General features: G+C 41.1%; 2 protein-coding genes and 1 long non-coding RNA gene across 3 annotated transcripts; all 3 read right to left on the minus strand.

The window, feature by feature from the left end:
* Positions 1-11,484: 11,484 nt before the first annotated feature.
* Positions 11,485-13,060, minus strand: LOC110228291. The gene is made up of 3 exons (XM_021025109.1): positions 12,483-13,060; positions 12,287-12,398; positions 11,485-12,195 (listed from the first exon to the last, which is right to left on the minus strand). Exons 1-3 carry the CDS (start codon positions 13,058-13,060, stop codon positions 11,485-11,487), a joined length of 1,401 nt encoding a protein of 466 aa, XP_020880768.1.
* A 245-nt stretch (positions 13,061-13,305) lies between these two features.
* On the minus strand, positions 13,306-13,692 carry LOC110228052. Its single transcript, XR_002331654.1, has 2 exons — positions 13,647-13,692; positions 13,306-13,555 (listed from the first exon to the last, which is right to left on the minus strand). It is a non-coding gene; the product is annotated as an uncharacterized LOC110228052 (long non-coding RNA).
* A 783-nt stretch (positions 13,693-14,475) lies between these two features.
* Positions 14,476-15,542, minus strand: LOC110228053. The gene is made up of 3 exons (XM_021024137.1): positions 15,475-15,542; positions 15,309-15,356; positions 14,476-15,179 (listed from the first exon to the last, which is right to left on the minus strand). The coding sequence occupies exons 2-3, from the start codon at positions 15,319-15,321 to the stop codon at positions 14,476-14,478; spliced, it is 717 nt and encodes a 238-aa protein (XP_020879796.1). The 5' UTR covers positions 15,322-15,356; positions 15,475-15,542.
* Between the last annotated feature and the right edge of the window lie 3,748 nt (positions 15,543-19,290).

Raw genomic sequence — 19,290 nt, forward strand, 5'->3', positions numbered from 1 at the left:
CTGATCTAAGTGAATTTATCTACAATGGTGAGCTAGCAGCTGAAACCTCGATGTTTCGGCCATTCTTACTGAAGTGCTATGAGAAGGGTAACATCACGGCACTCTTTGTGGAATCTCTCCGGAGGCTGACTCAGGATGGTCCATCCCAAGACGCCCTTGATATGTTAGCTGAATCCTCTACACTAAACCTAAACGCACTCTTGTTGGTGTCGGATCCCGCACCAGAAGTACGAGACCAACCAAAGATTGCCACGTAATCAAGATAATGGCCCATAAAGGATGAAGCCCATTAGACCCATGAGCCGAAGGGACGGTCGAAGTGGTTGTCACCATTTCGATAATCCGAAGTGACTGCACTGTGACACGAGTTCGGTGTAGAAGACACGGGAAAGTCGGTTCAAAGACACTTGGGCCAAAGGAGGCGAGGCCCATGAAGATCAGAGTCAACTCAAATTCAAACGTTGAGCATTAAAGTCGAAGAATCAAAACGGACACATTTAAGAAGGAATAATTGTACTTAATTGCTCATTTTAATGTCGTTTATCTATGTATAAATATAGAGGCCAATGGCCATGTAAAAGGGATCTTCCTCTAAAGAGATAAATACTATAGCAATTTTCGTATCAATTTATAAGTTTTTACATATTCATTTTTGTCCCTCAAGAATAATCTTTCCCGCTTAACAAAATACTTGAGTGTGTGAATCCGACATCCACATTTTGGCGCCGTCTGTGGGGATCTTAAGTTCTTGAGTGGTCAGATTTTTTCTTTATCACACTTCCGAGATAAGCAACAATGTCCGGAGGAGACGCTGCTGAGACATCATTGGCCGAAACCCTCAAAGCTATGCAGCAAACCATGGCGGACATATCACAAAAGTTCTCGGATGTAGAAAAGGCCGTTGATACGTTGCAAACATCCCATGTATCTCTTAGTCAAAACGTCAATACTATACAAACTCGTGTTCGCTCTTTAAGTGCAGGAAACCCGGTGGGAATCCGAAGAGGGATATTCAACTCGCCAAGTTCCGCTGCGTGAAATGAAACCAGCGGACAAACAACCCCCGGTGCTACTAATAATGTAGCTCAGACGTTGGAGGAAGAGACGCAGCTCGGGGATGAAGAACAACTTGCAGCTCAGTATGAGCAGGAGAACCTCGACCAGTTCGAGACCATGAGGAAGGTTAGCCAGGAATTAAAAGAAATGAAATCAAAATTTCATCAAGCTACAAGTTCAGAGCCAGACATCAATCGAGTCATTGAAGAAGCTAGGCGAACACCTTTCATCCCGCGAATCGCGAGTTTAAGGATCAAAGATTCCCGGAAGCTCAAGTTGGACCCTTACAGCGGATTGGAGGATCCAAAAAGCTATCTCGCAGCTTTTCTGATCGCTGCTGGAAGAGTCGAATTGGATAAAGCTGATGAGGATGCAGGCTATTGCAAGCTGTTCTCGGAGAATCTATGTGGCCAAGCTCTAATGTGGTTCACCCAATTAGAGCCGGGTTCGATCAGCAATTTCGACGAACTATCAGCCGTATTCTTGAAGCAATACTCCATTCTTATGGATAAAAGTGTTTCGGATGCTGATCTTTGGAACTTAGCTAGCCACCGTTTGAAGATCCAATAGCAATTAACAAAGCCCGCAAAAGAAGGACTAAGGCAAAAATTTCCTAGTGGGCAGAAAAAAGAGGATGTGGTAGTAGAAGTAGTATTAGAAGAAGACAAACCAGATCGGAAAATTCGAATTGGAGCAACTTTGACTGGCCAAATAAAAGAAGCTTTGATCGAACTCTTAAGGAAAAACAAAGCATCATTTGCATGGTCAGCAGCGGACATGCCTGGCATAAGTCCGAGTATAATTTGTCATGAACTAAACGTGGATCCAAGCTTCAAACCGGTAAAACAAAAAAGAAGAAAGCTTGGAGTGGAGCGAGCAAAAATAGTAAACGACGAAGTGGATAAACTTTTGAAGATAGGGTCCATAAGAGAAGTGCAATATCCGGAGTGGGTAGCAAACACTGTCGTTGTTAAGAAAAAGAACGGGAAAGATAGGGTTTGCATCGATTTTACAGACCTGAATAAAGCATGTCCCAAAGATAGTTTCCCGCTCCCGCATATAGATCGACTTGTAGAATCCACCGCTGGAAATGAGCTGTTAACGTTCATGGACGCCTTCTCGGGTTATAATCAGATAATGATGAACCCCGATGATCAAGAAAAGACGTCATTTATCACAGATAGAGGTATCTACTGTTACAAGGTAATGCCTTTTGGTTTGAAAAATGCAGGAGCAACTTACCAACGATTGGTGAACAAAATGTTTCACAATCATCTCGGGAAGACTATGGAAGTCTACATAGATGATATGTTGGTTAAATCATTGAAGAAAGAAGATCATGTTAAACATTTGGAGGAATGTTTTGATATTCTCAATAAATATCAAATGAAGTTGAACCCGGCGAAGTGCACATTTGGAGTCCCATCCGGAGAATTTCTTGGCTATATCGTGACAGAAAGAGGGATTGAAGCCAATCCAAATCAAATTAACGCCTTTCTAAACATGCCATCTCCAAGAAACTTCAAAGAAGTACAACGGTTGACTGGGCGGATTGCGGCTTTGAATCGTTTTATCTCGAGGTCAACAGATAAGTCGTTGCCTTTCTACCAAATTCTAAAAGGGAACAAAGGAGTCCTTTGGGATGAGAAGTGTGAAGAAGCTTTTGGGCAGCTTAAAGCATACTTAACCACTCCGCCTATACTGTCCAAACCGGAAGTGGATGAAAAACTTTACTTGTACGTATCAGTTTCAAACCACGCGGTTAGTGGAGTCTTGGTTCGGGAAGACCGTGGGGAACAGAAACCAATTTACTACGTGAGCAAGTCAATGACGGATCCGGAGACCAGGTACACAATGATGGAAAAGCTTGCACTCGCAGTGGTAACTTCGGCTCGGAAGCTGCGTCCATATTTTCAGTCCCATCCGGTTGAAGTATTAACTAACCAACCACTCCGAACAATACTTCATAGTCCAAGTCAGTCCGGACGTTTGGCGAAATGGGCGGTGGAATTAAGCGAGTACGACATAGAGTTCAAAAGCCGAATCAGTATGAAGGCTCAAGTCTTAGCAGACTTCTTGACCGAACTACCAATACCTGGAACGATAGAGCAACCGGAGAACCAAACTTGGAAATTACACGTAGACGGGTCTTCAACAAAACAAGGATCCGGAGTGGGAATCAAGTTGGAATCTCCAACATCAGAAATTCTAGAACAATCATTCCGATTGTTATTCAATGCCTCCAACAACGAGGCAGAATACGAAGCCCTTATTGCCGGACTTCGACTAGCACAAGGAGTTGGAGCTAAGGAAATATTGGCTTATTGCGATTCGCAATTAGTAGTTAACCAATTTAATGGAGACTATGAAGCCAAAGATTCAAGAATGGAAGCATACCTCGAAGTGGTAAAGGATCTATCTAAAAATTTCTCGAAATTTGAATTAATCCGTATACCTCGGGGAGAGAATACAACTGCAGATGCACTTGCCGCATTGGCGTCAACATCAGATCCTGAGTTAAAGAGAGTTATTCCAGTAGAATGCATCTCGGAGCGAAGCATTCAAGACAACAAGGAAACCCTCGTCGTTACAAGGTCTCAAGCAGCGGCACGCGACCGTGGCGAACCAGAGATCGAACCACCACCCAAACGAAGAAAGTCAAAGGGACCAAATACATCTAGCAAGGAACCCGTCGTCTTAGCTGAAGAAGTGGTTCCAGAAATGATGTCAGAAACCGAGCCATTAATCGAGGAGGATATTCTTGAACCAAACGAGCATCCCGAACCAGAGCCACGAATATTTCACAAAATTGACCAAATTCCGGCTAAAGACTGGGGGGCTGACTGGAGGGAGCCAATAAAGCACTACATCACGACAGGCGAGCTCCCAAAGAATAAATGGCAGGCCAGGAAAATGAAAGTCGTTAGCGCGAAATTTTGTCTATCAAAAGATGCGTTATATAGACGAGGTGTCAGTGACCCTTACCTATTATGCATTTTTGGGCCCGAAGTCGAAATCGTCATGAGCGAAGTGCATGAAGGATTATGTGGGAGTCATTCATCAGGAAGAGCTATGGCTTTTAAAGTTAAAAGAATGGGGTATTTTTGGCCCACTATGATCACAGATTGTGTTAAGTTCGCCCAAAGATGCAAGCGTTGCCAACTCCATGCACCATTGATCCATCAACCGTCGGAATTATTCTCCTCCATTTCCGCCCCATACCCGTTTATGAGGTGGTCAATGGACATCATTGGGCCATTGCACAAATCAACTCGAGGTGTACAGTACCTTTTAGTCCTTACGGATTACTTTTCAAAATGGATCGAAGCTGAGGCGTACGTCGGTATCAAGGATTCGGCGGTGCAGACCTTTATTTGGAAAAACATTATATGTCGACATGGAGTTCCATACGAAATAGTCACTGATAATGGACCGCAATTCATTTCACACGAGTTTGATGCCTTTTGTGCGGACTGGGGAATCAAAGTTAGTTATTCTACTCCACGATATCCGCAAGGAAACGGACAAGCCGAAGCCGCGAACAAGACGATATTAAGCAATCTCAAGAAACGTTTAAGTCATCTAAAGGGAGGATGGTATGAAGAACTCCAACCCGTCCTGTGGGCTTATCGTACAACCCCTAGGCGACCTACAGGAGAAACTCCATTCTCTTTGGTCTATGGTATGGAGGCAGTAGTACCAGCTGAACTCAATGTGCCCGGACTTCGCCGAACAGAAGCACCGATAAATGAGGAAGAAAACTCAGCAATGCTTGATGATTCACTAGATACCATAAATGAAAGGCGTGATCAAGCTCTAATTCGGATCCAGAATTACCAGCAGGCAGCAGCCCGGTATTACAATTCCAAGGTTAAAAGTAGGCCTTTCTTCGTGGGAGATTATGTATTAAGGCGCGTCTTTGACAATAGAAAAGAAGAAGGTGCCGGTAAACTCGGTATTAATTGGGAAGGACCTTACATTATTACCGAGGTGGTTCGAAACGGCGTTTATAGGTTAAAAGACCTAGAAGACAATCCAGTCAAGCGACCTTGGAATGTGATCAACTTAAAGAAGTTTTATGTTTAAAAGCTACGTGCATTGTTTATGTACATGAACTACGATTTGGCTTGATCCCGAAATGGGTACGTAGGCAGCTCGAAAACGAGTTCAGCTATTAATAAAATTTTTGTTTTATTTCTTTGTTAAAGGAAAAAGGTTCGGCTATGCGAACATACAAGAGATTGGAAATAAAGCATTTATAAAAAAAAGACGGAGTGTCCCTCATCGTACACTTCGAACTACGAAATCCTCGTTGACGAGCAGAACACTTCAATTCCTTGACCAGCAAGATCGAGGATTGACATCATGCAGTCCGGAATTCGAGCAAAGTCAGAAATTCCAAGCTCAATCCACTCTCCGGGGTGAGATTCAAGGATGTGAAGATTTCTTGACACCGTAGTAAGCCTGCGTTGCATCCGGTTAATCCTCTTCCGGAGCCTCCTCTTTTCCGACATAAGCTTCCGGTGTTGAAGTTCAAGTGCCTCTATGAACGCCATCGCTGTTCCTTGGTCTCTGATTGGGAGATCCCTGATCAAAGCACATGGGGCTCGGATCTGAGATCTCGAGAAGCCGCGAAGTGGAGAAGGCTGCCTGTTTGGCTCATTTTGAACATCTTCATTCATCATTCCAATTCTGGAGAAGTCAGGCATAGATTCTGAACAGCGAAGATTGAACTCCATACCTGCTAAAATGAAAAGAAGGGTGAGAAGTAAAGAGAAATTGAACCTATAATTTATAGGAACCCCATATCCTTAGCAAGCTGCGGATTTTATCCAAGGAATGGAGTGATTCGCGGAGAGATTCATGCCCTCGAACGGATCCTGCATTAAAAGACGCATCTCCAAGAATATTTGGAAAGAAAGGAAAATAGCAAATATTTCCATAAATAAAAAGGGGCCGAAGCCCATTACGAGTTTTAAAAAAAAAAAAGAGAAGAAGTGAAGAAATTAAAGAACGTTTATGGGAGAGGCTCAGGAACAGGCTCCTTCATCGCCGGTTTAGTCTTCGAAGTGGACGCCTTGTTTTTGGCATCCACTTCGGAACGATCCCGAATGCGTTTCCGGCAGTTGCTGGCCTCCTCCTCCAAGTCCTCTTCCTCTTCACTATCGGATGGAACAGCGAAGACTGGGGAGTTCACGGGACCCGGGACTCCTCTAGCACGGAGATACATCCGAAGCATCTTCGGGATCTCAGCAACGGAATCGAAGTTCCGCCACTCCCATTGAAAGGGATCACTCTCCAAAGCCCGTATCTTCCTCTCCACCCGAGCAATGCGAGCCTCGAGTGTTTGCCTTTTGAGGCCCAGCCGCTGCCTCTCTTCACATAAGCGACGGTGCTTGTCGGCGACCTAGCGTAAAGATGAGTGAATAAAATGAAGCAAAAAGTTTTTGAGTCAAAAACTTTAAATATTTACCTTGTCGATGAAGTCGCAAGCCTCTTTCTTCTCCTTTGAAGGGAAGTGAAAAACGGCGTGAGGAAAGAGAACGCCGGCCGGTTCAAATCCGTCGCCGGACAAGAAAAGTGGGCTGCCGGGATTGATGGGGGCTACTCCTTCGTTTTCCATTCTTAAAGTATTTCTCAAGTAAGATTCTAAAGCCATGCTTAAATAAAGCTTAGAAGTATGTAAGCCTTTATTTATAATGATTTAGGGTTTGTCTTGGAACCATAAACCTAATAATGGTAGTGTGTCCGAGTGGTTTAAACCATTTTTGGAAATCAAGAAAAAAAGCACTTTTTGCATTAAAGACGAGCCGTTTTCCTTACTTATAAGAAGGGAAAGCGCAACCGTCGCATTAACTACAAAAGTTTCTAAGGCCCAAGCCCAGTAAGTTTATCGAGTTGACTAAACCCGAAGTGGGGAACTCGCTTAAGCCGAGCTCAGTTCTCGCATACTAAAGAGAAAGGTCTGATCAGCCTAAAAATCTCAAAAGCATTGCCACAAGGCCACAAAAGGTTAAAAAGCGGACTTTGCAAACCCGCATATGATTTTAACCAAACCCCTTTGGGTCACAACCTAGAAAGGTTTAAAAGCCTCCTCAGGCAAATATCTTGAAAAAATAATAAAGCCTCCTTAGGCCAAAAACAATAAAGCCTCCTTAGGCCAAAAATAAATTAAGTCTTAAAGTTAAAGGGACAATCCCCAATTTAAAGTGGACGCAGCCACTACGGAGTGATCTCCACCTCGGAATCCGGCTCAACAGTCGAAGCTTCATTCGCCTCCTTGGCAGCCGCTTGGTCAGATGAAACTCCTGATCCACCCTCCGCGGTACAACCAACCTCCGGAGTGACCTCTGGTACCATTGGAGCTGCGGGCGGGACAACGTCTTCCGTCTCACTTGAGCCTAGGAATAATAATTCCAGTCAATCAAAGGTACAAGGTAAGAAAAGGCAATAAATATCAGGAGCCAAGCATTACCTGCCCAGTCTAGACCTGATTCACTTATAGGAGGCGATTCAGTGAAGAATGCCTCGAAGTCAAGTGGGTTGAAGGCCGAAGTGGGAAGAGCTGCTAAGCGACTCCGTTTTTCAGAAAGGTTAGTCGACAGCTCGGTCCTTTCTTGCTCCTCGGAGAAATCTGCTTCATGGATTTGGTCCAGCAGAATCAAGTTGCTTTCGTGCTCCTTGATGTCTGACTCCAAGTCCGACCTAGCCTTCTCAGTCTGCATGAATCGAATGGCCCCTTGGATCAACTCCATCCCGCGTCCCTTAACCTCTTTTCTGGCTTTTGATGCCGACCTCGCCAACTCGGAGTCACGCAATTTGGCAATCGCCTTGCACTTCGCGTTAAGCTCGATGAGTTGGTTGTTCAGGGAATCAGCGTTTGATTCGGACTCTTGAAGCCTACCCTGAACACCAGAAAACTCTTCCTGGAGCTTGAAGTTCTGGTCGTATTGACCCTGCAGCTCCCCCTTTATCTGCGCAAGCTCGGATGTTAAACTGTCGACCTTGTCCTCCAGATCATGCTTGGAGCCAGCAGAAGAATTGAGTTCAGCCTCAAGAGCTGAGAATTTCTTCTTCCACATATCAATCTCTTTCTCCCGTCCACTGACCAACCCTTCGTAATGTTCGATCATGTCGTTAAGTTCGCTATGAGCCTAGTATCATACATGAACCCGGGATGGCGAGTCAGTTCGCAGAATGGCAATACAATAAAAAAAAGGGGGGAAGAAAACGGAACTAACCCGAGATGAATGATAAGCGTGAAGCAAATAGCGTTCACGAATTGCAGGGCGCCATTTGTTGAAATCTGGCAAGATCGAACCCGAACGGGTCTTGAAGCATCGGAAGACGCTTCCTTCTGTCTCCATAGCTGCGAAGAAGGAAGAATTGTAAAAATTGGAATTTTAATAAAGACGAAAAGTTTAAGCATGTGTAAATCACCAAACCTGAAAGCGATTTGACTTGAGGGACCAGAGCAGGCTTCAGCCTCGAGGAAGCATCTCGAGATTCAGAATCTCCACTATTAGGGGATGCACTCCGAGCAGTCTTTTCGCTGACGGGCTGAAAAGAAGAAGACATGTCAACAGGTCGGGGAGGACCCATTGGTTCAGTAGAAGGGGAGGATCGAGGTGAACGGTCAGTCCGGGCCCTTGATTTCTCCCTTCGCGGAGACGAGTCATCACGGGACGACTTGTCCCTCTTCTTACGAACCAAATTCTTAAGTGGTTCGTTGCTGAAATCGTCTCGGGGAAGACGAGGAGAATCACGACGGGGAGACCGCTCCCTCCGAGGAGAACGCTCGTCGCGGCGCTCGCGACGAGGCGTTAACCTATAAGCAGCAACGGATCTGGCTCCCTCGGAGCTGTTGTCATCAACCAGCAGGGTCCTGCTGTAATCTTTTTTATCGATGGCGGTCGCAAGGAACGCCTTGTTTTCATCACAAGCCTCTGCTATCGGCTTGGAGAGCTTCTTACGCTGGGCAGCAAGGGCCCGAGCTGACATTCCCTGAGTTGAGGGAGGAGGCGGAAGACGATGAAGTAGATTGGGAGGACTCATCCTGAGTTTCCGGTTGGCCTCGACAAATCGGTCGAGGGTAAAAGAATTCCAAAGGGTTTCCCCTTCAAGGATTTTTTTGAAGAACTTGACAAGTTCTTCAGTCGGGAGAGTTGAAGCGATGAAAGCTGCGAAATGAAACAACGAATTCGGTCAGTAAAAAATAATAATAAACAATAAAGGAATATACGACCTAGTCTCTACCAGGTTTCGCAGACCACTTCGATGGGAGTACATCGGAAAGATTCCCAATCGAAGCAGGAGTTTTCTTAATCAGAAACCAAGGATGGTGCCAGTTCTCATCCTTGTTCGGGAGGTGCGAGATGACGTTTCTATTGGCATTTGGATACGCCGAGAAGTACCCAGTTTTCTTTGATGAACTCCTTACGCTTAGGAGTTCATTCAGCTCGGGGACTCCAATGACGTAGCCAGCCTCCGCCGCAACGGTTATAATCCCGAGGATGGTTCGAAGGAGATTGGGGGTTAATTGAGGTAAAGCGATCTCAAGAGCCGCCAAGAATCGAACTAGAGCTTCGGGAAGGGGGAAGGTCAATCCGCAGCCCTTGAAGTAAATTTCGTAAACACAAAAGTAGCCGGCACGGTGGTTCTCAGGAGATTCCGTAGGGTCGGCTATTTGCGCCTCCGCTATAATTCCAGGAGGAATTTGACAAAGCCCCTTCAATCGCTCAAGGGATTGAAGAGTACAGGTGGATTTGTAATGAGGACCGGCGATGTCGTTAGGACGAGTGCATTCGTCATTACTAGAACGCCTCTCGTCGTAAGACGGAGATTCAGGTCTTTCAGAATCAGAAGTCATCGAATAAAAATGAAAAATTCAAGATCCGGCGAAGAAAGGTTTTTCGTGAAGAAGAAAAGAGAGAGTTTTTGATTAAAGTACAAAAGTAAAAAGAAGAGAGTAATGGTGAAAAGAAGTTACCTCAAGCTAATGATGAAACCGCCTCGGAAGTCGTGTGGGAAGTGGGAAGGTTTTTCCCGTTTTAATAGTAATTAATCAATATACGGTCATAATGATGACAGATGTCACTCGGTTAAAAATGGATAGTGCCAAAATTAAAGGAGTGATGAGATTTTCGGCGGGAAATCAGAAAGATTCTCGAGCGCAATCTTTGGCCACTTGAGCATTTAAAGTCCTCCGAATTGGAATAGCACTTCGAAGAACTTGGGGGGCTAATTGTTGGTGTCGGATCCCGCACCAGAAGTACGAGACCAACCAAAGATTGCCACGTAATCAAGATAATGGCCCATAAAGGATGAAGCCCATTAGACCCATGAGCCGAAGGGACGGTCGAAGTGGTTGTCACCATTTCGATAATCCGAAGTGACTGCACTGTGACACGAGTTCGGTGTAGAAGACACGGGAAAGTCGGTTCAAAGACACTTGGGCCAAAGGAGGCGAGGCCCATGAAGATCAGAGTCAACTCAAATTCAAACGTTGAGCATTAAAGTCGAAGAATCAAAATGGACACATTTAAGAAGGAATAATTGTACTTAATTGCTCATTTTAATGTCGTTTATCTATGTATAAATATAGAGGCCAATGGCCATGTAAAAGGGATCTTCCTCTAAAGAGAGAAATACTATAGCAATTTTCGTATCAATTTATAAGTTTTTACATATTCATTTTTGTCCCTCAAGAATAATCTTTCCCGCTTAACAAAATACTTGAGTGTGTGAATCCGACATCCACAACTCTTCGCTTTTGGGATGATGCTCCTTTGCTGTGGAGCAGTAGAAGAGGGTAACTACGTCGTTGATGCCTTTCTAGATAAGGTGACTGACCTAACCGAAGGTTTCCTCATAGCAGATCAGGTCGAGCTACAGATCAAATCAATGGGGGCATCCGGTGCTTGTGTTTTCTACCGGCATTTTAATTTAGATCAACTCGGTCCGATTTGCAAGTTAGTCCATCCTCCAAGTTTTGATATTTGCGAACATTGCTTTGCCTTTAATTACGCAGTTAGGTTTCTTAATATGTGTTAAACTCCGATGAAAACAAGTACCTGAATTATTAGTCTTGTTATTTAATGCCACTACTCTGTCCTATTGTTCTGTTTCAAAACTCTGTCACTTAAACCCTTATTATTATGTTGTAATGTTATCTCATAATAAGCTTAACCTTGTTTCTCAATTATGAAAGAAATATCTCTAACAAATAGATACTAGTTTGTTCTCCCTGTTAAGGGTTTAGTAGGTTTCATGACAAAATACTAGAACCAAGGTAGAACTCTACACCTACAAAATACTAGAAACATAAAACAGTGTCATGTTTACAATGGTGCATACTCTAATTGGTAAGATTCCGAGTATGCATTCTTGTAAAGTTGCACACGGCACACACTACATGTTAACTCTAGATTAAGAAGGGTCATTCTGGGAGATGAACTCTACACCTACGGTGTCAACACCAAAAGGGTCTTTAATTTGGATGAAACAATCGGAATCTGGGACCTCATCAAAAACCTCTGCAACAAGCTTCAACTGAATACCAGGAATGGCTGAATCGCACAAACCCTCAAAGCTAATACCAATGGCCAGACACTCTATGAATTTGACAGAATATACGCCACAGTCTCCTGTTTGAAAGTTTTGGGGAGCTGTTTTTACCCTGTAGATGGAGAAGGCTGAAGCACCAAGTTTTTTTCTCTTTTCCACAGGTGGCATAGCTTGAATCAATGCAGGTATCATCCTAGTGAACTGCCTGCAAGCTTCGTAAATTTCCACATCAGTGTAGCAGGACACGATGCTATCATACACTTTGATCCTCCGCCTCATTAAATTTATCTCCAGGGCTACCCAATGATCTTTCCCAATGTTGTGAGTAAGGTACAGAATATCTATATCCTTTACCCACTTCTTGTATGTCTTTCCATTAGGTGGAGATTCCCCATTATACACATCAATATATTTATCAGTAAATTTCCAATTGGAGTCTTTATCAAACTTGATGTAATCTACTGCCCACTGATTCACAAACCAGGGATCAAGGAATGCAATCCTATCAGGCAAAAATGGAGATACAGTTTGCATTGACCTTTTCCGGAGCATTTGCATGATTGGAGCCAATTGCTGTGACATCAACAAGAATGAAACACAGCGCTTAAGGTAAAATTATAGTCTTAAACACTAACATGTCTTACTTGTTAATACATTCACTTACCACATCTGTTAGCCATCCGTATTCAGGTTCTCCTTCAGGCCAATGCTCTTTTGGAATCTTGATCTTCATGTAGAACATGGCAGATGAATTCGTGGAATCCAAAGGGTTATCCCTACATATAAGAAAAAAGTTAAGCTCGTCTAAGTGAAGGTTTACGAGTTCGAAAGTAAGGTAAATAAATGAGATTGGAACTTACAGATCATGGTCAATAAATTTTTCTAACTTATCCATCTTTTCAGGACTGACCGGTTCAAAAGGATCATAAGCTGCAGGAGAAAGGATTTTACCACTCACAATCCGCTTAACTATTGAACTCCCAACGAATGGGTCCAGCTGGGTAGAAGCAAGGTGTCTAGACCGACATGGACGATCAACATAATCTTCTTTACCACAGAAGACTACCAACTTGTCTAGTCCGGCTGTTGAGTTCTTCTCTTTATCATTCTCTTCAGAATGAGACCACTCTGAGACCAAATCAGGTTTTGTTTTTTTCTTCTCAGATAAAGGAGTCAACTTTGACTTTTTGGGTGATGGTGGTTCCTTTTTTATGCATCTGCCAAGGGGAGAAGTCTTCTGCTTATGCAACATCGACTTAGTCATCACTCCCGCTGTAGATCGTGTATCTCTTCTATCCCAATCAGCCTCAGAGAAGGGCTTCAATTGTTTAGCAGGAGATGACGTTTCACCAATCAGATTATGCATTACAGAGTCATGCATTAACCCACCTTTTGGATCCTTTACCAAAGGTGACATGCTCCCTGAATCTTCCTCCATAAACAACTTCTTGGACGTCTTCGTTGGGTCAACACATTTTGTTGTCTTTGATTTCTTTGAACCTGCTTTCCTTTTACCCTTACCCTTTTCCTTTTCCCTCCTGACGACTACGGAAATGGGATAACCTTCTTGAGAAGTCTGCTTCTCCTGCTTATGCCATGACTAAATAAACGTAGTTCAATAATCTAGACAACAAACATTTAGTGAGATTAAACAAACATAACCATTAAAAATGCTAACATTTAAGTCTCCATTAACCACCCAATTCTGTTTTACAAGTTCACTTTTAAAAACAATGAGTTCAGGATTCAGAAATCAGAAGTACAAAACAGACATAAACTTGGCCATTACAAATGCTAACATTTAAGTCTCCATTTACCACTCAATTATGTTTTACAAGTTCACTTTTTAAAACAATGAGTTCAAGAATCATAAGTAAATAAAGAGACACAAGCTTGAAAAATGTGACTCCCAAAGCAACTAACTTGCGGTTTTCTGCATACATAAAACAGGCTCTTTGTGAAAATTTTGAGAGTATATTTACCTCATATGCTTCCTAATTAAATAGAGGATGTACCCATCATACCTCAGAGTTGGTTCCTGTGCCTTCTTCTGAACCATTTGCAGAATCTTCTTGACCTCATCATTCTTCTCTTCTGCCTTGTTCCTCAGCTTCTCCACATCATCCTGCAGATCTGTCACACTCTTCTTCAGCCCTTCGCATTTTAGGTCTACTTTCTCAAGCCCAGCCACGAAATTGGTGTTCAATGTTTTCATTTCTTCAGACAAACTGCCTATCATCTTAAAAAGTCTCTCCATTCCTTGTTTCCCCAGAACCTCTTCCCCACTATCATCACTCACATCTCTTAATTGCTTCCCACTATTACCTATCTTCTTTATGCGTTTCTCTGTCTCTGCTTTTCTCTTCTTAGGTGGGTCAACAAAATCATCCTCACTGTCCACTTCCTTCTTCCTCTTTCCAGTTTTCTTCCCAATCTCCGGGTCACCAAAACCACTTTCTTTTAAACCACCATTAATAATATCATGCAGGAGATTATCCACCAGCTTATTAGCACCTACACCTTCCCCATACACAGCATTCTCTCCAGGCCAAACAGGATAAATCTCTTCCATAGGCCTCACCACTAAATGCTGCACCTTGATCTACATGAGGAGGACATAAATAAGCTATTTAACTGTTATGACTACATATGGGTAATGAAAGTTGAGGAGAACAAACATACCTTCTTCTTTCTCAGTTTCTCTGTCTCAAAGAAATTTTTTAAACAGATTCTTGGACGACCACCATTCCATTGCAAGAGAGGCACTGGTTCTGGTTCATCTTCATCGCCATCACCATCATCCGGTACTTGGTTCCCATGTGATTTCGCAAGATGTGGAATACTGTCAAATGCCTATATATTCAGGACATGCGGACAGCCATGGATAGCATATGAAGTTCTATCATAACTCAAAACTTTTATTGAAGTAATAAGCTCCTTAAATCCAACTCGACCCCATGGAAATCTCTCAAATGCCTCTGTGTCAAGCACTCTCTTGGCATAGTCCAAAGGTATCCTACTTGACCTAGATATCCCCAATATACCTACATGCACCACGACCAACAGACCAAGCATCTTCCTCTTTTCTAAACTCCAACTCCTACAACTTTTTAATGCTGACTCCAACTCATTCCAGTTCGGCCCCTTCTCTGCAGCCACCTTTAAATCTCCCCAAAACTCTCTGTGGTCAACCGCCACTATGTCCTCTACATCAATTTCCGCACAATTCAAACCAGTTATATCTTCATATTCATGAAGCGAAAACCTTATTGGACTCCCTTCAATGAGACACCAAATCTCATATGGCCTACTAATTGCCAATTGATGAGTTAACAGGTGATGCACAAGCTTTCCCCACCATACAAAAGAACTGTCAGCAAGCTTCAACAATACTCCCACTTTAGACTGATCACGTATCTGAGAGTAAGCATCTTCCCCAATCTTCTCTTTCAATTTTGCTAAACTATCCAAGGTGCAGTTAATATGCATGCTCCTTCCCTTCATTGGTGCTTTCCCTGCAGCATCAAGTCTTTTGGGGTAGCTCTTCTTCGCAATTACTGCACAAAGTACAACTTCATTATGTCTCTCTTTTGTAACTCTACTAAATATACGTACAAAGAAACTCTATCCCATATTTCTATCATTAGATTATCAACCCCGCCAAATTCAAATACATAATTTGTTACCTTCTTCTCCCATTTCTTCACTCGCTTGATCAACTAATCAATCCACCTCTTTATCCCATCAGAACATAAATCACAAAACAGAACGATTAGGTTTAAAATTATTCCAACAGCTAACTATTTCAAATCCCTCAAAAATTAATATAAGGGTTTACTAAGAAATTCTTACCACATTTGCCGCCGTTAATCGCCGCCGTATCTTCGCCGTAACCTCGCCGTCACAAATTGTACACAGATCCGTCTGTAAGTCAATTAACGATTTCTATTATAAAATCATAGCAGTTTGATACTTTTGCTAACATAATAGCAGAACAACTCAAACTCATTAATTGAAACACAACCGGATATCTTACCGGAATTTCTCCCTCAGGCCCGACCGTTGTTCCCGACACAAAAACCAAACACAAACACTCTTTTCCACTTTCTCACTCTTTTTAGTTAATCTCGATTAATGGTTCTTTTTTTAATTCTAAATGGCAAACATATAAATAAAATAGTTAGAGAGACGCTTAAAAGACTTTTGGCAACTTTTAAGTGTTATTTGAGTAAGACCCCTCTCCAAGGGTGTTATCTCAGTAATTAAGTCACTTTTAAGGTATATTTGAGCACATTTTCTCTAAGAAGAATCTAAAAGAACAACGAGAAAGAATTGAGAAACTAAAAGAAAAAAGAAATCTATTAAACTCAAGGTAAAAGGGCCAAGAAGAGGCCATATTAACTCAAGAGCCTAACATAACCACAACTATCGAATTACTTAATAATTCGATTTTATTCAAGATTTTAAAATGAAAGAGAGTTTATGCCATCCTTTCGTTTTTTTTTTTTCACGTGAGCTTAACGATGCTAAAACCGCCATCGACCGCCAGATTCTAACCGCTAATATAAGCCGAATCATCAGAAGCCAAAAACAAAGCTGCTTCTGCGATGTGGCGAGCTTTAAGTATTAGGGATAATATTATCCCACATTGGAAAGGACAAGAGATCTTGACTAGTATATAAGATATATTAGAATATGGGCTTTCCAACTCAAAACCAATTGGCAATGAGTGGAGTGACCCATATACCTTATATACTAGTCAAGATCCCTTGTTCTTTCCAATGTGAGATAATATTATTCTTAATATTTTTAAACCCCGATATCTAATCAACTTTCATTTTAGAATTGGCTCTAGTACTACGTTTAATTTTTCCCGAGTTTACTTACCTTTCTTCGGTCTAGAAATGAAAACGGTAAAAACATTTGCTGATAAAATTAGCAGCAGTTCTACATTTTATTTTTCAGGAATTTACTTAATTTTTTGTTTATTAATATTTTTTGTTGGTTTAGAGATATAATTAATATATCCGTCTAACATTGTGTGTAAACAATCTGTCAACAATTGATGCATACATATTTTTGACATTGTGCTTGAAAGTTTTTATATAGAGCTCACTGTCACTATACACATATAGTAATTTACTATTTTACTTCTATATAAACGAACGAATTCGATTGATGTAATACACAATTTACAATTTTAATGACAAGAAAAGTAATAACAAAATTCCTCACTCGTTTTACTTTATTACTCAATATCCCAATTTGTTTTGCATGTATAATTTTTTTTCTATTATTTATATTTATATCCACTATAAAATAAAGAAAACTGTATTTATAACAAACGCTTATTTATAACACGAGCAATAACCATCCATCTACAAGAACTCAAGGACAGAGCTCTAGTACAAGATATCGGTAGAAGTTTTTCTTAAGGTTTATCTTCTCCTTGGCTTTGTTCTTGAAAATATATATCTATATATACTACGAGTCAAACCTATGAAGCTAGTCCAGCAATCTGAACAAGGCACAATTGTGGCTAAGCAAATCAGATTCTAGAGTGTTTTATATGGCTTTGATCGTCCACAAACAAGTCCCACTTCCAATAGCTTGATGGAATTACGTTCTTGGGATGTTTTTGTTTAACTTTGTGTGTGTGCTAAATTGGAATTGTCGGAGTTTTTTCCATATTTGACCAAGTCACGAATATTTGTATCTCCTCTCACATACAACACTCTTACATGACCAAATATTTTAATCTGTTTTTAAACCGGTAATCCGAACCACTAATTTTGTAAAGACATTTAACAATATTAAACTCATTTATATAGAATGAATGACAACTAAAAGATTTTATTTTAGTCATGTGCGTACTTATCCAGTTTTAATCAATTTCTCTTAGAAATTTTTCACTGTTTTCTTTCGCCATGTTCCAAATGCATTTTTTGCCTTCTGACATATTTATATCTTTTTACGTTTTCTTCGCTAACATATAACTGATTAGACTATTAAGTTATTGTTAACTTATATCAGATTTTTTATTTTATTTTATTTTTTTATATTTTATTTTGTCTAATCAGTTACAAAATATTTTTTGGTCAACAGCTCCTACATATCAAATATTATCTTTGGTTTATTCTTATCCACATACATCGGATTTCATTGTCAAACTTTGCACTCTAACCTAACCGCTTGAAAAACCCTTGTATTTTAACTCTATATTTAAACCACAAAATTTTCTTCATATTCAATATGTATTTGTTCGTGATTTCTATACTTATTTTTTCTTACAAATAAATATTCCTATTTCGGGTAAAATTTTACATGTACTAGTATAATTGTTTTTTACTCTAAATGATTTATACTCCTTTGAAAATAATTTTTGTTCTATTTCATATTTTCTAACCGTGATAATTATTTTTTCATATTTTTATCGTTCACAATTAATCATATGTGTATGTAATATCTAAGTTTATATTTTTTTTTTTTGTCATCCGAAATTAATTAGAGCTCAAAAGAGCCATTCCTGGGGAATGTTGTTTACATATGTGATATGTAGCGGTTCTGCACGAATCTTTCGTGCTAGATTATCCGCTTTTACATTAGCATTACGAGAAATTAAAGATAAAGAGAAGGATGAGAATTCTTCCTTGTCGCTCTGAAATTCCTCCAAGTACACTGAAAACGCCGGCCATTTGGTTGGAGAAGACACCATCTTCACCAGATCAGAACAGTCTGTAAGGAACTCTACCTCTTGATTATCTGCACCAATCATACACTTCATCGCCCAGTGAAGAGCCTCGAATTATGTATGTAATGGAGATAGACTTCTACGGAGGTTGGCAGCTCCCATGGTTGGCGGCTCTCCGTTTGATGATGTACAAAACCATCCTGCACCGGAGAACTTATCACTTTCTTTCCACGATCCATCCACAAAGCAACGACATCCAGAATAATTCGAATCAAGTGAAGCATCCCCCACTCGAGAACGATTTACCAATTCCACAATACCATTAGTTTCATGATGAAGCTCGATTTGGGCTGAATGCCACAATTGTGCTTCTTTTTCCGCTAACCGTAATACCTCTAACGGATCTTTATCAATATTTTCAAAGGTTTTTTCATTCCTTGCTTTCCAAATATACCAGATAATCCATGGAAAGGCTGAAGAATCAAATTCCGAAGGTATTCTCCAAAATAAATTGTCCAAATTCGCAAAAATAGACTCCGTTGGAAAAATTCCCATTGCCGTAGGAATCTGGCACTACAGGAAATGTGGGTATTGATAGCACTAAAAGATAGCGTTTTTTATGTCTATGCTATGTTTGACTTAATAGATAGCGTTTTGTGAATTGTAAACGCTATAAATAATTGAAGCGGGATATATGAAATTCACGCGGCAAATTTTCGGGTTACTAAAGTTCAATTCCCGCTATTAAAAATGTTAAGAGGGAAAGAATTTCTGATTTTGTCTAAGGCAAAATAAATGAAAACAATAAAAATCACTTTTGCATTTTTTCCCTCACTAACAAAGATAAAACACTTAGAAAAAAAAAAGCAAAAAGAACACTAAGCTTTCTCTCGTGTTCCCCTTCTCTCTTTCTCTCTACCTGTACAAAGCTTTGTCGTTGTCGCCGTGAAATTCCGAGACGACCTTCGCCGCCGTTG

Source organism: Arabidopsis lyrata (genome assembly GCF_000004255.2).
Source record: "Arabidopsis lyrata subsp. lyrata unplaced genomic scaffold ARALYscaffold_5, whole genome shotgun sequence".
Lineage (NCBI taxonomy): Eukaryota > Viridiplantae > Streptophyta > Magnoliopsida > Brassicales > Brassicaceae > Arabidopsis > Arabidopsis lyrata.

Excerpts from the sequence above, each read along its gene's own strand:
- LOC110228291 (XM_021025109.1), bottom strand. The coding sequence starts at position 13,060 with ATGGAGGAAGATTCAGGGAGCATGTCACCTTTGGTAAAGGATCCAAAA. Across the intron at positions 12,399-12,482 it reads AAATTTATTGACCATGATCT|GGATAACCCTTTGGATTCCA; the intron begins GTAAGTTCCAAT and ends TCTTATATGTAG. Across the intron at positions 12,196-12,286 it reads ACGGATGGCTAACAGATGTG|CAATTGGCTCCAATCATGCA; the intron begins GTAAGTGAATGT and ends TTGATGTCACAG.